General features: G+C 37.9%; 2 protein-coding genes across 16 annotated transcripts in view; one reads left to right on the top strand and one right to left on the bottom strand.

Annotated features, from left to right (window-relative positions):
• Positions 1 to 27,650, bottom strand: part of nbeab (neurobeachin b) — a 294,439-nt gene that overhangs the window by 74,858 nt on the left and 191,931 nt on the right. For 10 of the 15 annotated variants that reach the window (XM_058799708.1, XM_058799697.1, XM_058799695.1 and 7 more), the window contains 3 exons: positions 22,046 to 22,192; positions 21,449 to 21,481; positions 17,229 to 17,365 (listed from right to left, as the gene is read on the bottom strand). In XM_058799708.1, the coding sequence (XP_058655691.1) occupies positions 17,229 to 17,365; positions 21,449 to 21,481; positions 22,046 to 22,192 (317 nt within the window). The remainder of the gene's footprint in view (positions 1 to 17,228; positions 17,366 to 21,448; positions 21,482 to 22,045; positions 22,193 to 27,650) is intronic. The other 5 variants (XM_058799707.1, XM_058799700.1, XM_058799699.1 and 2 more) reach the window with 1 other exon arrangement.
• On the top strand, positions 14,002 to 22,189 carry mab21l1 (mab-21-like 1). The gene is made up of 2 exons (XM_058799709.1): positions 14,002 to 15,654; positions 22,077 to 22,189. Exon 1 carries the CDS (start codon positions 14,574 to 14,576, stop codon positions 15,651 to 15,653), a length of 1,080 nt encoding a protein of 359 aa, XP_058655692.1. The 5' UTR covers positions 14,002 to 14,573; the 3' UTR covers position 15,654; positions 22,077 to 22,189.

Raw genomic sequence — 27,650 nt, forward strand, 5'->3', positions numbered from 1 at the left:
GAGAAACACATACAAATAAATATTTTGGCACAATAAGACCTTTGAAAAAAAAATAGCTGCTTGCACTTGAATGCATATGCTAGGAAGTCTCTGCGTTGAGTGGGAGTGGTGTTGCTTTCATCCTCAGGGGCAAGTAAAATGGAAACAGTGGAGGGTAATCTGGCTGTTGAGCATGGTAGATAATTTGCACTTGATCCCCTTGTAATTATATAGTTTAAATCTTTTTACCCTCGCTAATCCAGAGCCGCATGGAGACATTTTCCGGGCGGCGTTGATGGGGCTGTTGGACAACCCTCGTCAACTTATGTCAAACGCTTCCTAGAGGATTTCGGGAGTGGGAGGAGAAGACTGGTGTTGATATAATTATTTTGACTGTGTTTATTTCATGCGCACACGTACTTTGCATATCGCTCCCCACCATGAGGAAGAGATGGAGGTGGAGGAAGTCTTGAAAGGAACAAGATGGAGGGGGAACTAAATTCATTTGATGGTAAAACCAAGTTTTGCAGTTAAATCTCGCAATTAATTGCAATTTTGTAAACACAATTTACAGCATCTTTTCAGAGTAATCAATGATTGGACTCAGTTTTGAGACATGCATCTTGTTTTTAGATATACACAATGAAATAAGTAGATCATTATGTTGCAGTCAGACAAAAATGATCTCCCCTGATGACCCGTGGTTGATTGCTAAGATGAAGCATGAGGGTGTTACGTACGTGTATGTGCTCTCGGTGGTATCCCTGCTGGCCAGCGGGACAGCGGACCATCTTGCAAGCCTGCCAAAGCTGACAGCCTGTGACAATCTGCTTGGCGTGTGGCTATTTGACTAATTACACTGGATTACAGCATATTAATGCAAGCTGTTTTCTCCAGGGTTAGTGACCTAGACATGCTAGCTCCAACACACGCTAAGCTCACAGGAAGAGAGATTTTTCTTTTGCAGAAAATGAAAATAGAAGTGGCTTCACTTCTTTCTTCTTGGTTCAGCAGTGAATGTGTATCTCAACTGGGAGCCTAAGTCATGCTGTCTCTTCTGAACCCCCATAAGGCCATACAGAGGAGAATGCAGAGATTAACATCTATATCTGTTTCATTTTCTCTATCCCTGATTTGAAAAGGGAAATGCTTGTAATGAGAGTATACAACAGACAGCAAGTTCATTAAGTGATTTATTACTCATAAGAGTAAATGTTCCCCAAAGCTGGATCATAGGCATTTCCTCATTGATTGAGCTTTTGTGCTGAAATGAGATCTTGATTAATGGTGGAGAGTCACATGGGAGAGGTTTAGTCTGTAGGATAAAATCTTTATTTTCCGGTCATTTCCGCTTGGGAAACTCTGGGACTGTTCCAAAACTAATCACTTGCTAGGCATGTGTGTAAAACATCTCTCTAAATCAATACCACTTGAATGTGAAGTGTGTATTTTTATGCAAAATTACCTGAGTTAAAGTGGTTGGGATTTTTCAGTCAGCCTTTCTGCAGGTTACAAAGTTACTGTGTTTATGAATGATTTGTTGAATAATTCATTCAACTGATTCGTTCAAAACAGATTCATTTAGGAACTACACCACTGTCTTGTAAGTGAGTCATTGAATTATTCACTCAACAAATTCGTTCGAAACACTGATTCATTTATGAGAGAATCATTGAATCATTCAATAAACCGATGAAAGCAAAAAACAGCGATTCATTCAGCAGACACAGCACTACTGTGTGTTGCTTGAAGACTTTGGCGAAGCAAAAACTGACAATATGCAGAGTCGACTGTAAAAAGCCATTTATAAGTTAATTACTCCTTAACCTGAAAACTTTGCTTTGTTTAAGAAACCAGAGCAGCTTCATGTAGCAACATTGGCTAAACCAATGGCGTTTGGGGTTTGGGGGCGGGGCTATTGGTTACCCTGACCAATAGCAGAAGGGAGAATGCATTCAGGGAAACCTGCTTGAGAAGTTTCAAAACTAAAATGTAGTGAAATTCTTACTAGCAATCAAAGTCTCAAAGTAATGTGTTCTCATGAGGCCTGATATCTATTCATATGCAATTGCCAAAGTAAGCACACACTGTGTCTGGGCCTCAGCTATCAACAAAAATGGAAGCCGAGACTTTAACAAAGGCAAAAGGGGAGAAATGAGGCGTACAATGAGTGTGTTTAAAACACAACGACTCTCCCAATTGTGCTAAATCAATCCCAGACTTGCAACAAAGAGAGACCGAAGCTTTGCTATTTGTATCCTCTCCTCTGGCTCAAGCGCAGTGTAATAATAGTCTTAAAGTAGCCATTGTAGGAAGAGAATACTTGAGTGGCTTACACAGGCCGTCTTATGAAACATTTAGGCAGCGGTTTCCAAGGGTCCAAGGAGGATGGAAGAAAAGGTAACGTGGCAGAATGGACTTCTAGCGTTCCGCCGGCCTTATTGTACAGAAGTCACATCAAATTAACTCTGAGGGCCATTTGCAGGGCCTTCTTCTCTCTGCCGAGCTTTTCAGAACAGATTAAGCTATGAAAACTTCAGAATTACTAAAGCACCTATTAAGCATTATGCTCCGTCCTTTCTTCAGCTCTCTCTTTGAACGCGATTGAATGCACTGGGGCGTTCAATAGACGCTGAGAGGAGAAAGGCTGGAGTTATTGGGGAGGAAACATGATGACAGAAATATTTAAAAGATAAAAACTGAACTCACAGAACTCAGAACGTCGAACTTTCCAAATATGTTCATGAAATTGAAATTGAAAATTTAAATGAAATTTCTGGTTTGTGTTTATTTATTACCCGATTGACAGTTCATTATTTCCATCATCACTGGAGCTCAAACTATAAGCCGTCATCAACTTTTTTAAGACAACTTTTAAGTGTTTTAAACTCTTAAATTTATAGTACAATGTGTGTTTCTTGTCCACATCCAAACTCTGCAGGGGACACAGGCCTGGAGCAGTTCAAAGCAGCATGGAAAGAGCATGAATGGTAATTGTACTTAACAGGATTGGAGAGGGCCCTGACGGTGGCTCTTGAGACGCAGGTCGTGTGGCGTTAAATGGCTGTCACCCACTCAAAGATCCACGGCTTGGGAAGAGGACAAACAAAAGCCCCTGCTATTCGCTCACATGCAATGTCAAGAACAGGGTCCCTGCAACTCCAGGCAACCTGAAATATGTTGCTCATTAAGTCCTAAGGGTATCTTGGGTATCTAAACTTCAGGACTTATGGAATGCAGACTAGGGTTTCAACTAAAAGTTATATAAATATGAAGCAAGGACATCTGCTATAGGGGAATATAATTGAGAGATGGGGTTGTTCTTTTGCCCTAGACTATGGGCTATAATGAGACCTCAAGGGGAATCTGCCTATTAAAACAGCAGGTATCTAACACCTGTCCAGAAATATTGCTTTGACTATAGCCATTTCATACATACACAGAAAACAACATAGCTATAGTGCTGCCTAGCTTTTACGCTTCAATGCAAGCAGAATGAGAATTTGGGAGACAAGAGTATTATTAGTATTCAAGCTACACATTTACATTTTTTAACAGTTCTTGCTTTCTCTGGGAATCGAAGCCATGACCTTAGCATTGCTAGTGCCATGCTCTACTGTTTGAGTGACAGGAAATTGAATGATATTAAATAAAACGAAATAACACCACTTAAAAAAAAAAGCAGTATTTGTTCATATCTTGAACATAGACCACAAAAACCTCTAGCATGAAAACCCCTTAATATGACCCTTATCAAACCTCTAATTGGATTGCCAGTGCTTGGAAGCAATGATTCTGGGCTTTCTGCCTTTTCTCCTTTTGTATTCCCATCAGCCACAAAATACCAAAACAATTGGATTGGGATCAAATGGACTGAGAACTTTTTGTTGCCCTCAAACACAACAGATTGACTAAAATCGGATCGGGCAAAAGCCTCAGCCCTCCGTTCGAAAGATGGACACATTTGCATTTCACAGGGTCCGAGTGACGAATCGAAGTAAAGTTCCACACTGGCCATTGTTTGGCCTTTTACCAGTCTAGTCTGGTAAAAAAAAAAACAGCAACATGGGGTGCGCCATTCAAACCAGAACTTGCAGATTGGTTCACATACTCGTGAATAATAATACTTCAAGAGGATGTGATATTTCTGAAACAATAACCTTCAACTTTACTGGATCCATTATGTATGACTAGAGGAATGAACCAGCGCACCTCGGTCGCGTCTTGTGTGATCGAAGAGTATCCCCTCATCTATTCAAATGCCAAAATAAACCCTCCCCTAGCACCAACATCAATCACGTTAATTACGCCAAACACCATAATAACAATAATTACAATAATATCTCATTAAGAAGGAGAGAGTGAATGACGGGGGAGAATTAATAGCAGGCAGGTGTACAACACGCTGCAATTACAGAGCCTGAAATTAGTTCATCGCCCAAAGGCAAACCGAGAAGAAAGAGAAAGACTCCTAGTCAGAGAAAGTGAGAGGGAGGGAGGGGAGGCGGATAGAAAGTGGGAGTGAAGTTTCTTTAGCCCCCCCAAAAAAAATTTATAAAAAGAGAATTGCAAATAAGCAAATAAAAATGTCTTAAATGTGCAAATTAAGAGGAATAAAAAAAAAAATGAAAAGGAGGTGGGGGGAGGAAAAGCAGCTTTTCCTGGCAGAGTTGTGGGCGCGGATGAAAAGGGAGCGGCCCACCATGATCAAGGGATCCACAGAGCTCTGCAGCAGCCATCAAGCCTGCACCTCTGCCAGCAACTGGCAGCTTCTCCTTCTCCTGTCAATCATTCATTACGCCAAGCCGGAGTCGTACAGGAAGCGCCTCCTTGCCTTGACCTATCATATTACAGCTTCTGTAAACGGCTAATCCGCGTTCGTCAGATGGTGTCAACACCTCCGCCTGTTTTTGTGCGCACTCAGCCCCGCCAACAGCTAAATTGACACAATAATAAAATCATTTGAATTTCAGCACAGTGTAGTGCAGAAGTCAAGAGCATATATTGTATACTGCCCATGTTTGTGTGTGTATATAGATACACACACGGCTCAATAAATTAATTAATTAATTTCTGCAAAAACAAGTCAGCAAAGATTATGATTTCTGAAGGATCATGTGACACTGAAGACTGGAGCAATGACTGCTAAGAATTCAGCTTTACCATCACATGAATAAATTACATTTTAAATTATATTCAAATACAAAACAGTTATTTTAAATTGTAATATTATCTTACAATATCACTGTTTTTAGTGTTTTTTAATAAAATAAAATGCAGCCTCTTGACTGTCTTATTGCTTAAAATAGTGAAAAAATTGTGGCAACAGCCATATGATTATGTGTATACGCAAAAAATTACCTTTATTATTATTAATAATATGAATTATTATTATTGAAATTAAATGTTACTATTAATTGGAAATTTGTGTCTTTTATAGATTATATATATATCTTAAGTGTCAATTTTTGAAATTGAGATTTGGCCGAGATACAACTATTTGAAAATCTGGAATCTGAGGGTGCAAAAAATCCAAATATTGAGAAAATCGCCTTTAAAGTTGTCCAAATTTTTAAATATATTTACGGTAAGAAATTTACAAAATATTTTCATGGAACATGATCTTTACTTAATATCCTAATTATTTTTGGCATAAAAGAAAAATCTATAATTTTGACTCATAGTGTATTTTTGGCTATTGCTACAAATATTCCCCAGCGACTTAAGACTGGTTTTGTGGTCCAGGATTATATATATATATATATATATATATATATATATATATATATATATATATATATATATATATATATATATATATATTATTTTTAATAACAATAATTATTATTGTAATTAAATGTTACTGTACTGTCCATACATATATTTTTCCTTCATTTCTTCATTTTTTAATTTGTATTTATTTTTTAAAGCAGACTATAAGACACCTAGCTGGCTGCTGAATGTTTTATGGTAGGGAGAGCACGTGGTCATCAGGATGGCTCTTTTAGCCCGAGGGCTGTTCCAGCGTGCAGAGAGAGCCCTCAAGGCAGGAAGCGGCATGTCAGCTCTTCCCCTGCCCTCTCCAGGAGTTTCAGCAGGAGCTGCACACCTACTGAATTTTGATTATGGAAGCCGGCTGGCTCAACCGCTACAGTAATGAGGCCGGTCGAGAGCCACCTCAAGCTGGAACCCCAAAAAATCCAACAAAACACTACAACAGGAGGCCAATGGGAAGTATTATGCCTTTGAGTCTGGCATATTTCACAGTGATTCAGGTGGAAAAGAGCTAAATAGCAAAATGCTAACATATCTGCAAACTTGCTTAAGTTTAGCAATCAACATATAATCCTAAACAAGCTATCATCTGAGAATTAAATAACAAATTTGCCCCTTTCAATCTGTTATAGGCTATCAAAATGTAAATATCAGACACTAGCTAGCTTAAAAGAGGCTAACCCATTAACTGGTTAGTCATTTTGTCATTGCCTACTCTTAAAAGCACCACTGACCATAAAATGAGCTTCCTAATTCATTTGGCCCTGAAATCAGACTTTTACATAAAGCAGAGGTAAGGATATCAATCATTTTAACCTTCACTGAGGCTATGTGTCAGCGTCACAAAACAGCTCATGTGGTGTTAATGAGCGTGTAATATAAAACACCGGCCACTAGCTCCATATGTCGCAGCATTATGGAAAACAGAGTCCTGCTTCTGTTACCAGCCAGATTTGTAGAGCTATAGTGTAAGATATGCATATTAAATCAAAACAAATGTTGCAAAAATTGCAACAAACTTTGATTATTTTGCCACTTTTACTCATCTAAGAATTTATACATAATTAATGTCATATACATATATAATTTATATACATTTAAATTATATATGTATATATATATATATATATATATATGTATGTGTGTGTGTGTGTGTGTGTGTGTGTGTGTGCGCATGTATGTATGTATAAATGATTATTTTGCCACTTTTACTCATCTAAGAATTTATATACTGTATATATATATATATATATATATTCTTAGATGAGTAAAAGTGGCTATATATTGCAATAAATTCTGATTTCCACACACACACATATACATATATATATATATATATATATATATACACATATACATACAGTATATAAATTCTTAGATGAGTAAAAGTGGCAAAATAATCATTTATACATATATAGGCCTATATATATAGCTGCATAAATAACATGTACTGACATTAAAATTGTGCGAAAATGTTGTGACAAACTTTGATTGCTTTGCCACTTTTACAGTAATTTTGCAAATCTTAAACTGCATCTCCATAAAAGAACATCAAAATCTGTCCCAGCCAGTCGGCTCTCCATTTCACATTGTCAATTAAGTGTCATTGTGGAGGGATTCTCTGTATAAGTCAGCAGGCGGAAACGAGGCGGGGGCTCGTCCACGTTATTAATGGAAATGATATACGTCAATATGGCTGTGTCGCCTCCCACGTGTCAGCCTGTCGTCTTACACAAAGGAACTGGCAACTTATGAACTGCCTGCGCCAGTACATCGAGTCCATAAAACAACTGGCCCCGGTCACCAGGGAGCACCCCTCGGTCCCGCCCCCTCCCTCGAACAGAAACCGCCCCCCTCACAACAGATGACACAGATGGGGAGAGGGCAAACAAAAAGGGGGCTTCCTTTGTAGCAAGTGGGAACCTTTTCAAAAAGCCATTCATGCAACAAATTGGGGAAAGCTGGACCTCACTGCATCACTATAGGTTCTTGCTTTTTCAATGGCTAACCTATAAGTGCAGACAAATTTATGACTTTCTTTGTGATAGAGCAATAAAATATGCAGCTGAGAGTTGCAGGGTTACAAATGATTTGGGTATTTTTAGCGTTTTGTTTTGGCAGCAACTCTACATTAATACAAGTTTAGGTCACACGTGCATTGAGAAACGCTATTGTTGAAAGATTAAAAATGTAATTTAAATGTCTGTCCTACTAACTTCTGCAGTGATTTATCTAATGGATTTGACTGTTCTTATACTTTAAAGCATTAAAAAAGTAACCTCCCTCTCTTGAAGGCTTTATCTAGTCTTTACCGCTTCACGAGACGTTTCGCTAGAAAGCACCTGTCTTACTTTGCAGTTTGCTCACTTTCTTTTCGGTTTATTCTCGCTCTCCTGCGGCGGCTTCTTCCCCCCTTCTACCTTTTCTCCTCCCTTTTGCAATCTGCATAGAGAGACATTTGTCATCATTAGCCCAGCTCTGACAGTTGGCACCCAGCACCTCAGATCTCAAGGACTGGCAATTATGAAGCCTTCATCCCTTATTTGGGTTACATGGCCTAATTTCATCATGGGCTTCAACCACCAGCATTTCATTACCCGAGCCCCCCAACCTGGGAAAAAAAATGCAGTCTTTTTCTCTCGTTTTCTTTCTCTTTGTTTTCGCCCTCCAGAACCGGCTGTTGAGCGCACGTGCTTCTCAGAATAGGGCGGTATAATTAATTTGAAATGCATCAAGGCATTGTCCTCACCGGGGCTGTTGAGAGGATGTTCTGGTTGAGTATCATCGGGTCAGTGAGCGAATGATTACGGACTCAACCTCTAAACATGGGATGTCTCCAAGACATTAAGATTAATCACAGGGAGCTGAAGAGGTTGGTGTCTTGTGACGGCCGCTTGTTAAAGGTGTTTTACCGAGCTTGGGGTTTGTGTACGCCGCTTGAAAACAAACAGATGAAAATAAACAGGTTCGTTTGCTGAATGCAAAATGGAATTGATGCTTCATGGGAAACTTTCAAAAGTTGGAAAAGTTTATAGCAGTTTACATGGAAAGTTATTCAACCTCATGATGTTTCAAACTTATATGGATTGCTTTCTTCTGCAGAACCAAGAAATATATTTTAAGGATTTTTTTTTTTTAACAATGAAAGTCAATGGGGTCCAACACAACACAGGACTTTCATTGTATGGAGGTGGAAAAGGCACAAAAATACATTTTTCAAAATATCTTATTTTGTGGTCCACAGAAGAAAGTAAGTCATACAAGTTTTTTAAGACACAATTTTCTTTTTTGGGATTCGTTTGCTGAATACAAAATTGAAATGATGCTTCATGGGAAACTTTCAAAAGTTTGAAGAGTTTATAGAAATTTAAAGGGAAAGTTCAATGAAAATATTCAACCTCATGATGTTTCAAACGTATATGGCCTTCTTTCTTCTGCAGAACCAAAAAATAAATATATTTTAAGGAATTTTTTTTACAGTGAAAGTCAATGGGGTCCAAAACAACACAGGTCTTTTATTGTATGGAGATGAAAAAACCTCACAAATACATTTTTCAAAATATCTCCTTTTGTGGTCCACAGAAGAAAGTAAGTCCTACAGGTTTAGAAACGACACAATTTAAATTTTTGGGATTCGTTTGCTGAATACAAAATGGAAATGATGCTTCATGGGAAACTTTTGAAAGTTTGAACAGTTTATAGAAAATATGAAAATTCTGACAACATTTATTCAATCTCACGACATTTCCAACTTATTTTAACAATGAAAGCCAATGGGGTCCAAAACAACACAGGACTTTCATTGTACTGAGGGGGAAATATGCACAATGCATTTTTCTAAATCTTCTTTTGTGTTCCACAGAAGAAAGTAAGTCATACAGGTTTAGAAACATCATGAGAATAAGTAAATGACACAATTTTCATTTTTTGTGCAAATGATCCCTTTAATTTGCCCCACATATGCAGAATAGCTGATTTTGTGAATGCACCTACATCTAAGTGAACACGCCCCAAAAAATCTTCAAATGCGTAAAATTTCGGATTAAAGGACATTAAAATCAAAAGGTCCTTTTTTGAATAAACTAATGAAATCAATGCTAAATCTATGCAAATAAATGCACGTCATTAATCAGAGAAGCTGACAAGCAACGCATATTGCTGTGGGGGGAGAAAGGGTGATGGCAAAGCTCAAAAAAGTGATTAATTTTCCAACGTTCCTCTCTCTCCCTTGCACTTGAGGGTTATTGTTTCGCTTTAGCCTATCTAGTCCGCTATACCAAAAAATTCTGCATTTTACAGGGTGGGTTTTGTCCTCCCAAACTCCCCCCGAGAGGAGGCTTCTAATACAGCATGGAAAATAAAACAAATGGAGGGAGAGAATTCAAAGCATGAGAGGTAGGGGGCTGACAGCCGATAGGCAAGAGAAAATTAACTGGGAGCCCTGCAGTGTGGCCATATTGCCTGGAATAACCGAATTCGCTTCGGAAGAAAACTCAATGACAATTTTGATATCCATTTGCAGGAAGCTGAAAGGGATATGTCATAATAAGTGTCCATCTTGTATAATGCAATCCCCACCAGCGCCGAGCTCCACACTAATATTGCTTGTCTTAAATGGCAGGGCCTTTAATATGATTTATATTTGACTTCTCCACTCCATTAAGTGCACTCGATAATCTGTGCTTTGACCTAGCGACGCCTTTTGGCTCAGATCCATTTTTTCTTTTCTTTTTTCTTTTTTTTTTTCGTTGTCGCAAAATGATGATGGGATCAGTGTAAAGAACTGTCCGTGAATGATGATGAAATAAAGCTGAGCTGACCTCCTTTTGTGAATGAATAATAGGATTATTAATATCAGTGTGGAGAATGACTATTAACTTCAATTAGGACTCTCTAAAGCTCTTGATATATTCAAATCGGCGAATAACTCTCCTGGTACTATTAATATTGGCATACAATGTTTTAGCTACATAGAAGTGCTATCTAATGATGTCCCGTGATGTTTTTTTTTTTTAATTAGTATGTTAGATTATTAATGAGGGATTCTAATTAAATACAGTGATGCAAAAACTGCAGCACTCTCTGCAATGTATTTCATAAATATTAAAATCTTCTTATAAACACATAAAACCAAGAAAAGGAATCAAAGAAACAGAAAAAAAATCACATTGTTAACATCATTCAAATGAATAAAACCCATAAAAAGTAATATGATTTAAAAAAATAAGTAAAATAATAATCTATTTACGTTTTAAAAATACTGAAATTATTTTTTTCATTTAGAATCTTTACATTATAACAAACTGCTAAATTAAAAATTGAAAGATGGTGACCTTCATTTAATCATCAATTTGTTTAAAAACAATACTATTCTGTGATAGTTAAACATGGTACACGTGTTTGACAAGGGCCTTTATCAGCACGCCTGACCATTTTGACAGGAGAATCGCTCTTCAGGATGAGATGGGAGGGAGAGAGAAAAATGAAGAGATCATTGGCAAGGAAACTCCAGAACAAAGAGGCCTTCAACGAGCTAAACGTTTCCTGGGTCATATGCTCGTCCAAAATGGGGCGGAAGCCGGAGTCATTGTATTGATTAACACAATCAGGCATCCTATTCGCTGGGTCAGAAATAGCAGCCATACTGTTGTCACATCCTCATATATCACACAGCAAAGCCTGTGGATAGTGTGTTATGTCACGAAGACACACAGATCGCAATGTTGTGCAGACGCAGAGTGCGTGAGAGGAGAGGGGGTTCGAGGTCAAGGGGGATTTGAAGTGCCTCCAGGTCACACTTAACAGGACACTTGAGTCACGTATACAGTATTGAATTGTTTTGTATTCAAATGATTTAAGATGCAGCAGAAAAGTTTCCAATACTGAATAGCTCTCGTTAATTTTTTTAAAGTGTGTTTATAAACTTCCTGGACCTGATCCTGGACAATTATGTATTACAATATCATAAAACTCTGAAATGGAAATACTGATAAACACCGACTTGAGTTCCGTTTCATAAAGTACATTCTTCATTTGCAATAGGCCAGTTTCCAATGTTGAGTGTGAGAGTGTTATAATATTAACAGGAGCTAATCCGAGATGAAATTATGCCAGATACTATAACAGTGTACTGATATTTACCGTAACACACTGGCAAACAATAGACAAGCAACTGATTCAGACATACAAAAGCTGAACACATCAGAGCATGAACCAGTGAAGGGAGGGAGACTGTCTGATCTGATATGGTTGGGTACCTGCCATGTAATGTGTGTGTGTGTGTGTGTGTGTGTGTGCGAGTGAGAGAGAGAGAGAGGTGGTTGAGGTGGAAGCAGGGTTAAACAGAGAGAACAAACAAATTCTGAATGAAACAAAAGTGTCAGCATAAAAGTATTTTTCTTCTTTTCTTTTGTCAAATCACCCCCTAAAAAATCTCCCAAGTTGTTTTTTTTTTTTTTGTCAGCGTTTGTTTTAAATAGCCTATAGTTTTACATACTTATCCCTGCCAAAGGCCCAAACAGCATTCACCTTGCTTTTCATTTCATGACAGAGGCGAAGGCGAACTGATAAGTGTGATCTCTGCCTGCAAACAGCAGAGCTCTATTAATTATGGTTGGCAAAATCATCCAAGCAGAAGGAGCCAAGCAGACTACAGTGAGGGCTGGAGCCAACTGACTGCGATGCCTCAGTACAGTGACCTATAACAGTCTGCTCTATGTGCTTGAAACAGACATGTGCATAGATATAGCTACAACATGACTATAAATATATATAATAGTCTATATTTATTAAAACATTTAAACTTGTCTAAAATGTTTTTTTTTACTCATAATGAGTGCGATATGCGCCGCGTCGTGTGATGGGAAGATATGGAAAGGGCACGAAACATGTAAACACGAGGTGTTCTCGTTGTTTTGTTGTTTGTTTTCATGTATAATATCGCAAAAAAAGCTATTTCTGCATTTCGCGCAATGATACACAAGATTTTTTCCAGACATCGTGATCTGAGGAATTTTCTCTCAGATCGTTCAAATATTTAATGACGTTTACAGTGGAATTTTTGAACGTTTAATCCGCCGAAACAAAAAAAAAAAATTGGAATGAAAGGTTCAAATAAGAAAATACAGGCACGTTATAAAAGCATGAGATTTTGAAAGAACACTTCAAAAAGTTGTAGGCTATTACAACGAACTGTGACTACTGTTTGGACACTGAACAAGAACAGAAAAAATCTATGATTCTAGCAGTTCATTTAAAACAATAAAAGAAGTTAGGATTCATAGGATAATATTTTTCTTCCCATCGAACAAATAAAGAACTAGTTTAAATCAAAAACATTCAAGAAAACGTTCAATAAAAAGTTCAAAAAGACGCTTCTCCTTTTATATTTTCCACAGCACTCTGGAACGTCTTATATTTTATGCAAAAATAAAACTTTAAACTATACTTTTTATTTAAATAATTAAAAATTAAAATAACTAATTAGAAACAAAATGCGACAAATTTTCCATATGTTAGGGAAAACGCCTTATAACGCACATTTAAACTATAAAGGCCTTCATCTTCATTTCACAATGAACTTCACAAAAACTTATCCTAATCATTTTTATACGCTATCAAAGCTAGTAAGACGACGACACGACTAACCTAACTGAGCCTAAAGCTTCATTTGCCGTCCTATAAGAAAATAAATAACACGGATTAATTTTTGAAATAGGCTATTTAAAATGAAAGAAAAGATTCCGGCGTTCTGTACTGAGACGTGTCGTGTTTAGCCTACCATTACATCCATTATCATATTTATAACGCAAAATAATTAAAACAACATCTCTATTGGTATAATATTCAAAGCGAATTTTAAATAACATGCACTATTAAGAAATATAACGCAATGTAGCAATATGATATCAAATGAAGACATTTAAACATCGAATATAACAGAACGTGAAACAATACTACAACACCAAAAGAAAAAGAAAATTAACAGGTCAACGAAAAACATTATGCTCTACAGAGAGAAAAAAATAAATAAAATACAAATTATATTTTCGTCAAATTGAATTGTAATAGCCTACAGATCCAGAGCGATAATGAAAATGAAACTCTTAAAAATGTCTATCAAAATATACATCCTAAATATTCTATTCTCAAACGTATGAAATGACATTATTTCTGTTAAAAAGAAAATAAACAATAACAGGCATAGTCTGTATCTAATAAGAATAGCAGGAAGAGCCCGCATATATCGCGAATAGACCTGTATCTTCTCCCTCCAAAGTGTAGGTGTGTTTCCACCCGAAGATTTGGTTGTGTATAAAAGCGGAGGATTAATTTGTTGTCAATAAACTGAAGGCAGTGACGACTCGAGCCGTGATTGGACGAGCTGCTCTCAAACCCTCCCTTTATAATTTCACAGGAGTGAGTTCGGAGTCTAAAACACACCAACACAGCTAGGACACACACTTAAGAGCACCCTGCACTTTCTAACCCTTGTTGCAAACAGAGAAAAGACACCGCAAGTGGATACAAGAGGTTTGCTGAACTACTGATCCGTGCGTATGGACTTTTAATTGCTGACTTGCAAGGGGTTTGACTTTTTTTGGTCGCAATTGAAAACAGAAGCCGATGATTTAACTGCCCGACTTTGTGCATGTGCTCCACGCACAAATAAAAAGCTATTTTTTTATTTCATAATCCCCCTTTTTTTCCCTCTAAATAGTCCACTTTCTTCTCTAAAATTGGCTCCTGTACAAACAGCCGCGTTGGATCCCTCGGGTTACTGCGAGACTCCGGTGTACAACCCGGATCTCTGTCCAAATATGATCGCCGCCCAGGCCAAGCTGGTGTATCATCTCAATAAATACTACAACGAGAAATGCCAGTCTCGGAAGGCGGCCATCTCCAAGACCATCCGGGAGGTGTGCAAGGTGGTCTCAGACGTCCTGAAGGAGGTGGAGGTCCAGGAGCCCCGCTTTATCAGCTCCTTAAACGAAATGGATAACCGCTTCGAGGGGCTCGAGGTCATCTCCCCTACAGAATTCGAGGTGGTCCTGTATCTGAACCAGATGGGGGTCTTCAACTTCGTGGACGACGGCTCTCTGCCGGGCTGCGCCGTGCTCAAGCTAAGCGACGGGCGGAAGAGAAGCATGTCCCTCTGGGTCGAGTTCATCACGGCGTCGGGATACCTGTCCGCGCGCAAGATCCGCTCCAGGTTCCAGACGCTCGTGGCGCAGGCGGTGGATAAGTGCAGCTACAGGGACGTGGTTAAAATGGTCGCGGACACCAGCGAGGTGAAATTGCGCATCAGAGACAGATACGTGGTTCAGATCACCCCCGCGTTCAAGTGCACCGGCATATGGCCGCGCAGCGCTGCCCACTGGCCGCTGCCACACATCCCGTGGCCTGGTCCGAACCGGGTGGCAGAAGTTAAAGCCGAGGGTTTCAATCTCTTATCGAAGGAGTGTTACTCGTTGAACGGGAAGCAGAGCTCGGCGGAGAGCGATGCCTGGGTGTTGCAGTTCGCCGAAGCGGAGAACCGCCTGCTCCTGGGAGGGTGCAGGAAGAAATGTCTGTCCCTGCTCAAGACGTTGCGCGACCGTCACCTTGAACTTCCCGGGCAGCCTCTCAACAACTACCACATGAAAACTCTTGTGTCTTACGAGTGCGAAAAACACCCGCGCGAGTCGGACTGGGACGAGAACTGCCTCGGGGATCGACTGAACGGGATTTTATTGCAGCTCATTTCGTGCTTGCAGTGCAGGAGATGCCCTCATTATTTCCTGCCAAACCTAGACCTTTTTCAAGGAAAGCCACATTCGGCCCTTGAAAACGCTGCCAAACAGACTTGGCGACTGGCGAGAGAAATTCTAACCAACCCTAAAAGCCTGGAGAAACTCTGAGGTAAAAAAAAAAAATAAACGGCATGTTTGTGAATAGGAGGTCTGCCTGATCAAAGTTCTGAGGCCTAGACGATGCTAATCAGGAACTCTTCCACAAAATGGTCACTGTTGAAACCAACCCACGTTGTTTCTGTTGTAAAAAAAAATATTTTAGAGAGCTCCGTTTAAAAATACTTCACGTGACATTACTGTGTCTTAAGGAGGGAGCAAATTGTATCAACAATCAAAATGAATGGCTACCTGTCAGTATTACTGTTTCTTTCTTTTCTTTTAACGAGCCCTTCCCAACAACACGTTTTACCTAAACAAAGCTACGTGACAGAATACAACTTGTACATTTTATACTGTAAATAGACACATTTGTAGATTGTGAATCCGGTGGTCTGCAGTTGTGAATGTTGTTCTGTGACACGTAAATAGAAGTATAATTTCACCTGTTTTAACATTCGCCTGGATTATTTCTGAAGAGAGAAAGAAGAAGAAAAAACATTTAGACCTGCATCAGCGATTTAATCTATTGTCAATGGCAAAATTCTAAAGTTTACATTTTGATGGTACTATTTGTTACGTTCCTAAACATTCCATACGCATACTTGAATTCTTATTTAAAGTATATTCGACCGTTTTGTTTGTACCTTGCTTACACGATAAAAGGCTGAAATTGAGAATATATATATGAAAAAAAAAATATACCTGAAAATAATGCACTTGAAAAACACTGGAATATAACATTTTGTGATTTGATTTTTTATATCTGTCTCTGAGTTTATTTAAAGAGTTAATAAAAACAAATTAATATTTGTGTCCAAATAATGATTCATGATGCATAAATACTGCAGTGTAAGAATAGGCACGATTTTTGGGGATCTTTAAGCATCTGGATCTTCGGCATAAAAATGAAACGATGTAGCCTGGTTCTTACACAATAAAAAAGCGGGGGAAACACCAAAACAGAAAATAAGAGAGAACATTTCTTCCTGTGAACAGTGACTGTTGAAATAAGGACAAAGATGAAATGATATGCACTGCAGAAATGTGTGGCTCAACGATAAAAATCTCTCATGACAGTTCTACACATCAGAAATGCACCCCTTCATTTATAAATGCTACAATAATGTCCTTTTAACTTACAACTTTTTAGACTATATTTCCTTCACTCAATGTTATTCCATGTAATTCATGACAAAAGTGAGGACTGCCGCTTTACGCGATTATGAGTTTTAAACGCGCAAGCTTTGGTTCATTTTACATAGGCTATATTTGTACATAAATCATCATCGTAAGTGATATTTGGTCATGAATGCAGGTTTAGTAAAAACTACATGTATTCTAAGCCTCTTTAAAACAAAATCAAGAATAGTCATTGCGCTTGGCCTCACGGGGCATTCAAGGCATGGGCCTCGAATTAGAAAAAGGCTATTTTTAACGTATTAAATAATTGATGGTTTTAATAAAGCTGTAAGATTGTTAAACACTTTATGATATTTTATTTTATTCCATGTCATTAGGAGTGCGATTCTGCTTGGTATTTTCACGTGTACACACTTGCAAATACATAACACAAATGCAACCTACTTTGGCATCAACGCGTCTGAAGGCTGGGTCATCTTCATCCACTTCAAAATAGATTTCCGTGGTAGTGATAGAGAGAGTCCCACGAGCCACAGTGACCGGGGCGACAATCTGGGCCGGGGTGCTCAAAACAACAGGGCCTATAACAAGGAAAGAGATTTTTATTTTCACAGGGGGAAAAAAAGTAGCCTCTCGCAAGGCAGTCACCAACAAACGATGCGTAATGCAAGTTAGTAGCTTATGTAGCCTATTTATACACATAGGCCTACATTAAACAATGTGTGACATTTCTTTAGAATGTGTTTGTAATATTTTCAAGCGTGTCTTTTCAAATACAGTTTTGTAGACTTGGACCCGATAGCGATAGCCAACTGGCGTGAATGATCATGTGTGTCCTGCGAAATAAATCTTATGTAGTTTATTCAAAATAATGTCGATTTACACCAAAAATTATTTCATTTAGTAAAATGTTTTAGTAATATTTTGTTCTCATCTAATCCAAAGGTAGGCTAAATATGATGCAGAGTTTTGCATGCACATGAAAATGAAATGAGGAAAATATGTAGGCTAAATTGTTAAAGCGAATAATTTGAGTAGTAATTACTCTAAACTGAAGCACTGGCTATAAAAAAAAAATCCCTTCGATTATTTTAACATGTAAACGTATCGGACTAACGGCAATAATTTCACAGTCACTTTCTTTCATTATTTTGCTACAAAAATAAATCATATGTGGGTGATACGCATTTATGCGCTTCCTAATCAAATCAGTCGTTGAAATTCACTTTTGATGATATGAAACCTGTAAAATTGACCTTACAAACGTTATTAAAATATTTACAGACGTTTTGACCTCCGGTCAGATGACTAGGATCTAATCCCAAGTGCGCGCCCGCTCGCTCTCTCTCTCTCTCTCTCTCTCCAAATTTTTTTCTTTGACCAGTCCTCTGTCTTTTATTAGTTCACCCCTGTAGCAGCCCACGGGTCCGTCCTGGATGTGAGGAGAGGCTCTTGAAATTGGGATATTTATCGATCCCCCTGAACTCCAAAGAGCCACTTTAACGTCTCATCAATCTTAATCTGCTCTCCTCGGCCAATTATGCCCGATACTGTTGCAAGATTACAAGTGGATTTGGGTTTCAATTCCCAGAGCACTCCTTCACTGCTCTCCCCGACCGCTCGTAGAAACCAAAGCCGCTCTGCCTCCTTTTGTACCAGCTATAACGCCATTGCGCTTTCCAGTAAATATTACAAACGAGATCAGTTTTCAATTAGGTAGCCTATATTAAGATATTATGATAAAAACTAGGCTATTTGTGTAGCAACAAAGCAGCACTGTAAATCGAAGACATAGCCTAGCCTGAAAATAAACGAAAAGGTATGCTTACGATACGAAGATTTTACGCGAAATAAATGAATACACACAAAAATAAATAAATAAATAAAAAATAAATGTTTTTGAGTAGACTTTGAATGAAAATTGAGTACCCGATGAATAAAACCACAAGTAGCCTATACTGGCGCCAACTCAACACCTATTATTCCAAATAGCCTAGGCCTATGTTGTTAACAGAGGAAATAGGCCTACGCCATTTTATTATATTTATTTTACATTTTTTAATCAAATCTCACTTATGAGAAGTTATGTTGAACGAATAAACATTTTGTGCGATCGCAAAAAATTCGACAAGGCAACATGGCTTCACCTGTGAAAAGCTAGTGAACCCTTTAATCCGAATCATGCCCCTCTCATAACACGTTTAATAGAGGCAATTGTAACGTGGCCTAGAGGGACACTTGTGAATCCAGACAATACAGCATTAATCCAATGCGCAGAGAGGATTAGCGCTAAATCCTCAAGAGACCTTTAAAAAACTGGGATCAAACAAAAATACGTTCATATTACATAATCAGAGCGATCAGGCTACACATAATGTAGCTTACTCTCATCTGCCGCTGGGACTGGACCGTTTCTCGATTGGCTAAAACCGTATGAACGACATTTATTTAGCTATGTTTATATATATATATATATATATATATATATATATATATATATATATATATATATATAAATATTAGCTATATGCTTACTATACTATACTATAGTACTATACCTACGATATCCCCAAAATTAATAAACAGGCTAATAAAATAAAAATGCTATTCGTAATAATAATAATAATAATAATAATAATAAGGACTGTTCTTTGTCATTTTTCCCTTTAAGTCTATTTGATTAATTTGTGTTGCCTTTGTTCTAGTGTTGTAGTGTTGATTTCGGAGCACCAGTGAGGATTAGCAGATTATCATGTTGGAATGAAACAGGTGCAGTTGTACTCAGCATATCTGAGCTGCGCTCTGTCCTGACGTCAGCTGTTAAAAAGACTGCCTCGCGCTATCGACTGTGATGTCACTGGAGTGTGGCGAGACAAAGGCATGCTGGGAAAATAAATGATGTTTTCTCTCTCTGTGTGCCACTTCAGGGGGCCTAATACGAATATGAAAATAAGACAATTATTTGTTTGGTAGTACAAATATGAAATAGATCAATAGGCCTGTAAAGAATATATAAGTGTAGCCTCCTGATAAAATATGGTGGTAATATCATGCTAATATGTAAACACACACACACGTGTTTTAATTAAAATGTAATTTTTTTGATATGAAAGAGAAAAAGTATGAGAGAGAGTATCTCTTTACATCACACCTATTCTGTCTATGTTTAGCTGTGGGTGTAAATACACTCAGACAGATCCTGTACTCTAACTGGCTGCAGGCAAACTGAGCCCCTCCCATTGGCTGTGAGAAGGCTGTTGTTGATTGGCCTGTTGTTTACACTGTGCTCATTAGCACTAGCATTAGCGTGGAGGCCTGCTGTCAAAATAGAAACAGTGCACACACACAGCATACTGACACAGATGGCATGGCTCCCCTTGTGGTGATGATACACAACTCGGATAACAGAGTAATAAAACACACCCAATACAAGCAAAAACCCACATTTTTGAAACTAAATGCTGAGTAGGAAAAAAATAAAAGATTGTCACTAAAATAGGCCTACTTGTCGTGAGTCATAAATATATACTGAAAGAAACAAATTTGGGCCTTTTCATCCACAAATGCTGCACAAACCAACAGTGGCATGTAATTAAAGGTTTACACTGATTATGAGGCTAGTTGCCTTTAAAATAATCAGTACTCTAAAGCATTGCTGCATTTCATTTTAAGTGATGGATACAAAATCAGTGCATTTGATGCTTAATATTAATCCTTTTGATGGTACTCATTTAACATTTCAGGAATTTATAAGCTGTGCCAGGATTTATGATTGATTGGATTCCAGTAATATTACTTCTAACATAGATGGTAGAAAAAGAACAGCAGGAACACACCAGTCTGCATTCCTGCTTTGCGAATTGGCTAACATTGGTGGGAACATATTAGAGGTAATTGAGGCAATCCTGATTTAGATCTGATGAAGGAATTCCTAGAGTCCAAAAAAAAAAAGTAGAATGGCATGAAGAACTGCTTATAAATTGTGAATGAGTTTAAATAGGTTGTGTGCTGGGAGTTTTAATAACATGATCAGCTATGCATGCATACAACACTTCAGATAGTAAAGAAAATAAATAGATAAATTAGGGCATTGGATTTTCTACAGACACATAAATATCTCACCACTCATTTTTAACCTTCAATGACTAATGAAGGTCTGCAGAGCGCGAGTGGAGGCATTGATTATTCAGGGTATTATTAATAACATGTCTGCTACACATTCACAATACATATATCATACTGTATATAACATCTTCCGACGTAGAGCTGATAAAAATGTAACACGTTAACAAAGCACTTCTAACACTGAGAGACAACCAGTCAGTAATAATTCTGTTATTATAGTTGCTGAGAATAATGGAAATCCAAGTGATTTAAAAAAAAAAAAAAAAAAAAAGATTCCTCCTTAAAATTAAAATAAAATAGTGATTAGACTATTTCAGTTGCAAAGGAAAAATCACCAGAGTATTATTAGCAGATTAAGTTTTGGAAAAGGTATGTAACTATAAATAATGAACTCATCTATATTGATCTTGATTGATTCCTGATTGTTGGTTAGAATCATATTTGCTTTAATTCTATAATAATCATATTTAATAAATTTGATTCAATGCAATATTAGTGGTTTTGAAAGGGTTAATATCTCTTTAAATAGCCAAACCTGCCTCTGGAAATAAAAACCCGGGGACAGAAATTTGCTGTGAGAAAAAAGAAGAGAAATACATATTTAACATTTTGTTTTACTATAGACTTAAAAAATAAATAAATAAACATTCAGCAGAAATAAAATGTAACACTGTCCAGAGCAATACTTAAGCCTACACGCTGCCAGAAAAACATAAACACAGTCCTAACACAAAGTAACCACACTAACTACACTGGTCTGCCTCTAGATTGACAGGTAAGATACATTTATATCTCTGTTCTATTTCAAATTCTGTCATTCTGACAAAATGCCACGCTTAAGCTATGTATAAATAAATAAATGCTACCAAACGTGGAACTATGCAGACATTTCAGATGAAGTGCCTCTGGCAGGACTTCTCTGTGCAGGTAAACCTACAGGTATGCTTGAATATGACTTTATAATTTCAATAAAATAACAAATTATGTCTAAAAAATGTTTAATCCAAACTCATGTGGCACATAGAGCCTTTAAACCGTCATGAAACTGATGTATGATTTAACTTACTATGCATGCTGAATGGAGAACCGTCTCTACCATACAGATTGCGCTGTGTATTGTGTATAGGTTGACTCACCTGCCAAGTTGTCCACCTCTTTCTCCTGCAGCAGACTGACAGCGTCATCGTCCGCCTCCAGCATCAGCTCTGTCTCAGGGCTCTGGCTGACCAACGGCTGGCCCCGAAAGCCCTTCCTCCCTCTCAGGGCCTCGTCTTCCTCAGGGCCTGCAGAGAGACAAGGGTGATGAAAATGGACATTATTTGTACTTAAGCACATTTGAGAATCACAAGGCATAAAAACACATTAAAAATACATATACAAATACAAACATTAAAAATGCTACTGTGCAGTTTATCATATTATATTATAAATATATAGTAGGTTTATTATTATTATTTTTTATGGTGTGATTTCTTGTCCAGGTTTTTGTGCATCTTCAAATGAATCTTAGAAGGACTTGAGTCCACAGAAAATCAATAAGCCATGACAGATAAATAGATTATGGTCAAGCAATGTAGGAACTTGGTTTATTTATTTTTTTTTAAAGGCCCGTTCACAAAAAAAAAAAATTATAATGATGAAGATAACTAACAATAAATATATTCCTGTCATGACGACTCTCAGAGAGTTTAGCGTGGTAATGTACATCATGACAGTGTTAATGTGTTTTGTTAATGTGATCTGCTACACTGCTGCGGGAGAGCAAATACCAAAACTTGCTACTCCAAATACATCCACATACATGCTGCTGTGAGCATGTAAAAATACTGCTGCTGCACATATAACGTTTATACGAAATAACTCCATATATAACATACATGAAATCACTCCGTAGCAGATCTATACAGGTGGAGCTGGGGAAGGTGGAGGGTTTCTGAAGCGTGCTGCAACTGCTACAGCAAGCACTAGCCAAGTATTTGAATGTTGAGCAGCAAGCTCATTGGCTGCTGATATGAAACGAAACCTATCATCTGCACCATCAGATTGAGTTAGAACCTATCAGAACTGTGCCATCTAGAGTTTCATGAAAAAAAGTATCTGAAAGTGATTCCAAAGAAATTGTTTCTCTGTGGGATTATAGTTGTGGTGTGGAACCTGTTATTCTTTTAAATTTAGACAGATTTCAAAAACTATATCATCGTCGTTACAGTTAACGCCGTTTGTGTGAACAGGCCTAAACACTTTATTTCTGGGACTACAGATCTTGCTATAGGAACAAACTCTCTCTGGAATGAGTATCAGCAATAATGTCAAATTGTGCAACACTTTTTATCTCAAAATCCTGACTGGAACCACAGGCAAACTATAACGTTTTACTCTACACGGTTTAATTCTCCCTTAAAGAGACACATGATAAAGCATGTGTAGACCCGTCTACATTTCGAAGTTCATTAGGCATAATGCAATCCGCTCTCTAAATCTGGACGGGAACTAGATTGAACCGACAACGCAATTAAGCGACTGCTGATACCACCAAAGCTCATCACGCAGCCTTATCAGAGGGAAAAGAAAAATTATGCAAAAAAGTCTGTAGCCACTTTTTTTTGTTATCGAACAAAAAAAGATCATTCATCAGCTTTAATTACTAAATAAAAGAGAGAAAAACGGCAGTCAGGCCTGACACACGTCACTGCACACTGGATTCGTCTTGCATAAGGTCAGATTTGCCTGAGACACCAGAACAGAGAGATTCTGTGGAAAAAAGGGGAATAAGAAACGCTTATCAGAAATAGAAAGTGTCTGACACTCTTTTGACGTGTTTCTTTTCAGTGCAGCGTTTAAAATGTTCCCTACACTCCCGTGGGGTTCATGTACCTTGTCTCAAAGCGGTCACGTTCGAATGTTGTCAACACCACTACACAGACGAAGGAGGAAAAAGAGAAGGAGAGAGAGGAAAAAAAATAAAATAACATAGCGGGCTTCCTGCTCTGTCTCATATCTCAGGAGCTTTCATCAGAGCCAAGGAAGAAGTGGGACCGCTTTTCGGAAATAGGGAGCGTGTAACATTTAGAGGCACAGAGCCAGCGAGCGGTCATGGATCAAAGCAGACGGAGGGAAACTTAAGACCGTAATTCTGTAAACCGTCATTACGCCTGCATTAAAGCAGGGAGAGCTGATGGAGCTGAGCTCCAGTCTTGACTGGCAAGATAAAGCTTAGGACCTCAGTGCAATTCAGACAAAATAAACCAGGCGGATTTTGACAAGAAAATGATCCTGAGCAAATGGGGAGAGTTTGAGGGGGAAAAAGTGAGTTTAAAAAAAGTATTTAGCTTTAGGATGTTTTACACAAGAAGGCCACAAGAAGGAAAACAAACCTGTGCATTCATAAAGTCCCAGCGGACCTGGTCACTGCATATCGTCAGTTGCTGCATTTGTTGCTAATTTGTAGACGTTTCTAGTTCTGGTAGCCCCAAATAATAGCTACAAACATCATTGACGCTAATGTATCATACCATGTTCACAGTGAATCAATTTTATGTCACTAAAAATGAACATTCTGGTGGGAAAAAGGTTGAATGTTAATTATCAAAGAATAACATTAATCAACGTGTGCTCTTTGCCATTATGGTCACCAATCTGTGCCACCAGGCTATTTGTGTTCACAATTAATTGTCATTCATTCAAAACATAGATCAAAATGCTTCTTTTTTTTTTTAATGCTGTCCATGTATATGGTCACAAAATCAACATTTTCTGAAAATGTACTCACCTTCGGACCATTCAGGATGTCAAAAATTTTGTTCCTTCATAAGAAAAATTTGGAGAAATTTAGCATTATATCACTTGCTCACCAAGGGATCCTCTGAAGTGAATGGGTGCCGTTCACTGCAGAGCAGGTGATGTAATGCTTAATTTCTCCAAATCTGTTCCCATGAAGAAACAAGCTGGCTCTGAGAGTAAAATTTCAGCAAATTTTCATTTTTGGGTGAACTATTTCTTTAAACCTTTTCCTGTGTTACTCTATAAACATGTGGCACATAATGATATTGAGTAAAACAGTCTGATTTTATATTGAATGAATTACTGCATATTTACTTTTACCCTGCGTTGCCCGCCATCTTGATACCTTTTTTCTACCAAACATACTGTAATGGATTCTTCCATCAAAAAATACAAATGCAGTGCTGCCACATAAAGTTAAGTTAGGAACTTGGCTATAATTATGTTCCTACCTTTTGGAACATCCTTCACATCGGGAGCGCTATGAATCTTGCCTACAAAAGCCCACTAGCTTCTGGAACACAGTGATGCATGTTCCTATTTTGAGCAATGACACTGCTACAGAAGCTTCCTGTTTTTTCTCTTAAATGGCAAGCCTTTGATAGAAAGCCTACATGGCCGCATATATGAGATATCTAGTAACATAGACGATCATTTGTCAGTCTTAGGAATGAGGTTGATGGGAACTCGAGATCGCTACAACTCAGACTCGAAAGAACCCCTCGCTTGTATTGTCAACCACCTCGTTTATCGGCACCCCCGAAGCTCGCTCACTGGACTCCTGCGAGCCATCACGACCAACAGTGAGGCTATTCAAGCCCAGCACGGCTTACCCGCTCTGCCATCAGAGGGTTTATGTTACCCAGGGCACAAATTTGGCATGACGCAGCAGGGTTGAGAAAGACCAGGTGATGGCTGGTCTGCCAGTCGTGGTGGGACTTGAATGATGTTCTTCACTAAAAGCTTGGATCTGATCCATACAGCTGGGGGACGTGGAGCTGTCATTGACTGACTGACATACGTGTAGAATAACAAACAAATCAAAATGTGCCGAAGTAGATATAGCTCTGAACTTATATCCAATGACTAGCACAATATGATGAAAACCAAATATTTGAAGTGGGCTCAAAATAGCTCCTTCAGCGGCGCAAAACTGTTACTTGATGAGTAACTCAGGGTTTTGAAGGCTTCGAAAAAGGAAAGAAAAAAAGATTCTAGTTTGCAATTCAATTCTGTCATTCCATCACTATGTGACTTCTTCAACACACTGATCTCTTTCCTTGGCCTTTTCTTTCAAAAGTCACATCAAACGAAAAACTGCGCATAGCTTGTGGCAAAAGGAATTTTTCAGTTTGTGAGAGCAGCTCCCAAGGTGGAAATATTTAAGTGCTTGGTAGTTTTACTGTTCAAGTTTTTTCAGGCTTCAAACAGGCCTTCATTTAGTCGGTTATTGTTGCTCAGAGTCCATGTTTTACTTATGGTTGGAGCTCTAGAGAGTATTTGCCTTGCACTTTTATTGCCCCACTTGAGTCATGCGTACTTGTAACCTTAAATGAAAGAGCCAAAAATTTAGGAAAAATATATATATAAAGAATGACACAATATTCCATTTAAGCAGTAATTGCATCTGATGTATCGTTCCATTCTGGGATTGACAGATGGGATGCCTTTTGTAAAAATACACAATGTACTAAGACGGAAAAAGGGATTGTGGGACGTGTAGATCTATGTCTCTGCAGCTGACTGATATATATAATAACTCATACAAAATGTTGCACATGTGCCATAAGTGCATTCGCACACAAACAATGTGGCAAAGTGGGCTTGCTGCGCTCGTCGATCAAACGACAGGAATTCTGCAGTCAGCTCTGGAAAAAGGAACCCAACTTCGTAAAGCGAAACCGGAGACCCATGCAAAGTTTTTGTTATGGTTTTACTCATGTGAGAAGCATTTGGTATCACACATACAGACCCAATATGGCTGATTACAAAGCCCACATGGAATCTATATGCACAGAATTTCACAGACAGCTCTGCAGATTTAGAATTAGAACGACTGCGTGTTTAAATATTTGGGCTAATTTGATTAGACTTTCACATGCTAATTAAAGGAAACTTTGCTGAGACAATAAATCCTGCAATAGCACTGCATTTTGCCTTCGAACTTGCAGATTCATTTTTTTAAAGTAACTAGTAAAGTAACATTGCTTTTTAAAATTTACAAGAGTTACTTTTTTCCCCATTTATTGACTGACACCTTTTCTGTAATGCATTACTTTGCATAAAACTAAGTTAGGTAATTAGTTACTTTTTTAAGATGTAACGCAATATTGTAATCCATTACTTTTAAAAGTAACTTTCCCCAACACTGGACATAAGTATACCAAAAATTCATCAATTCATTTGTTAATGATGAATTGAACAGCGTCGCATTTTGACTTTGAACTAGCAGCACTTACATTTATTGGAGTTTAATGATAACATTAGGTTTTATCACAGTTCCTCACATTTAAGACCTTTTAAAATATGAATTATGACTTTTGTTATGCCATATAGGATATTTAAGACTTTTTATGACCTTACATTTGAATGTAAGGCATTTTAAGAACCTGTGGGGATGTCATGGTGAAGCACTTACAATGGAAGTGAATGGGGAATGTTTTAAAAGCACTTATTTATTTTTATTTGTCATTTTTTACAGTTATTTTAGGGTTTTAGGCATTGTCATGACAACAAAAACTGAACAGGTTAGCAAGCAATTTATTTTCACCCTAAATTCACGTTAACATGCATACTGTTTATGTCTTGTGGTTATACAATGTAAATAGTGAGTATTTTAATTACTTCCATTGTACGCTTCTCACATTTCTGCTTTTCTTAAGCAAACAGAGGGACAAGTCGGAATTCACTTTTGTGGTAATCAACATCGTTTGTCGATTTACTTCTATTGAACTTGTATTG

This window comes from Onychostoma macrolepis, chromosome 15 (genome assembly GCF_012432095.1).
Source record: "Onychostoma macrolepis isolate SWU-2019 chromosome 15, ASM1243209v1, whole genome shotgun sequence".
In the NCBI taxonomy this organism is placed as follows: domain Eukaryota; kingdom Metazoa; phylum Chordata; class Actinopteri; order Cypriniformes; family Cyprinidae; genus Onychostoma; species Onychostoma macrolepis.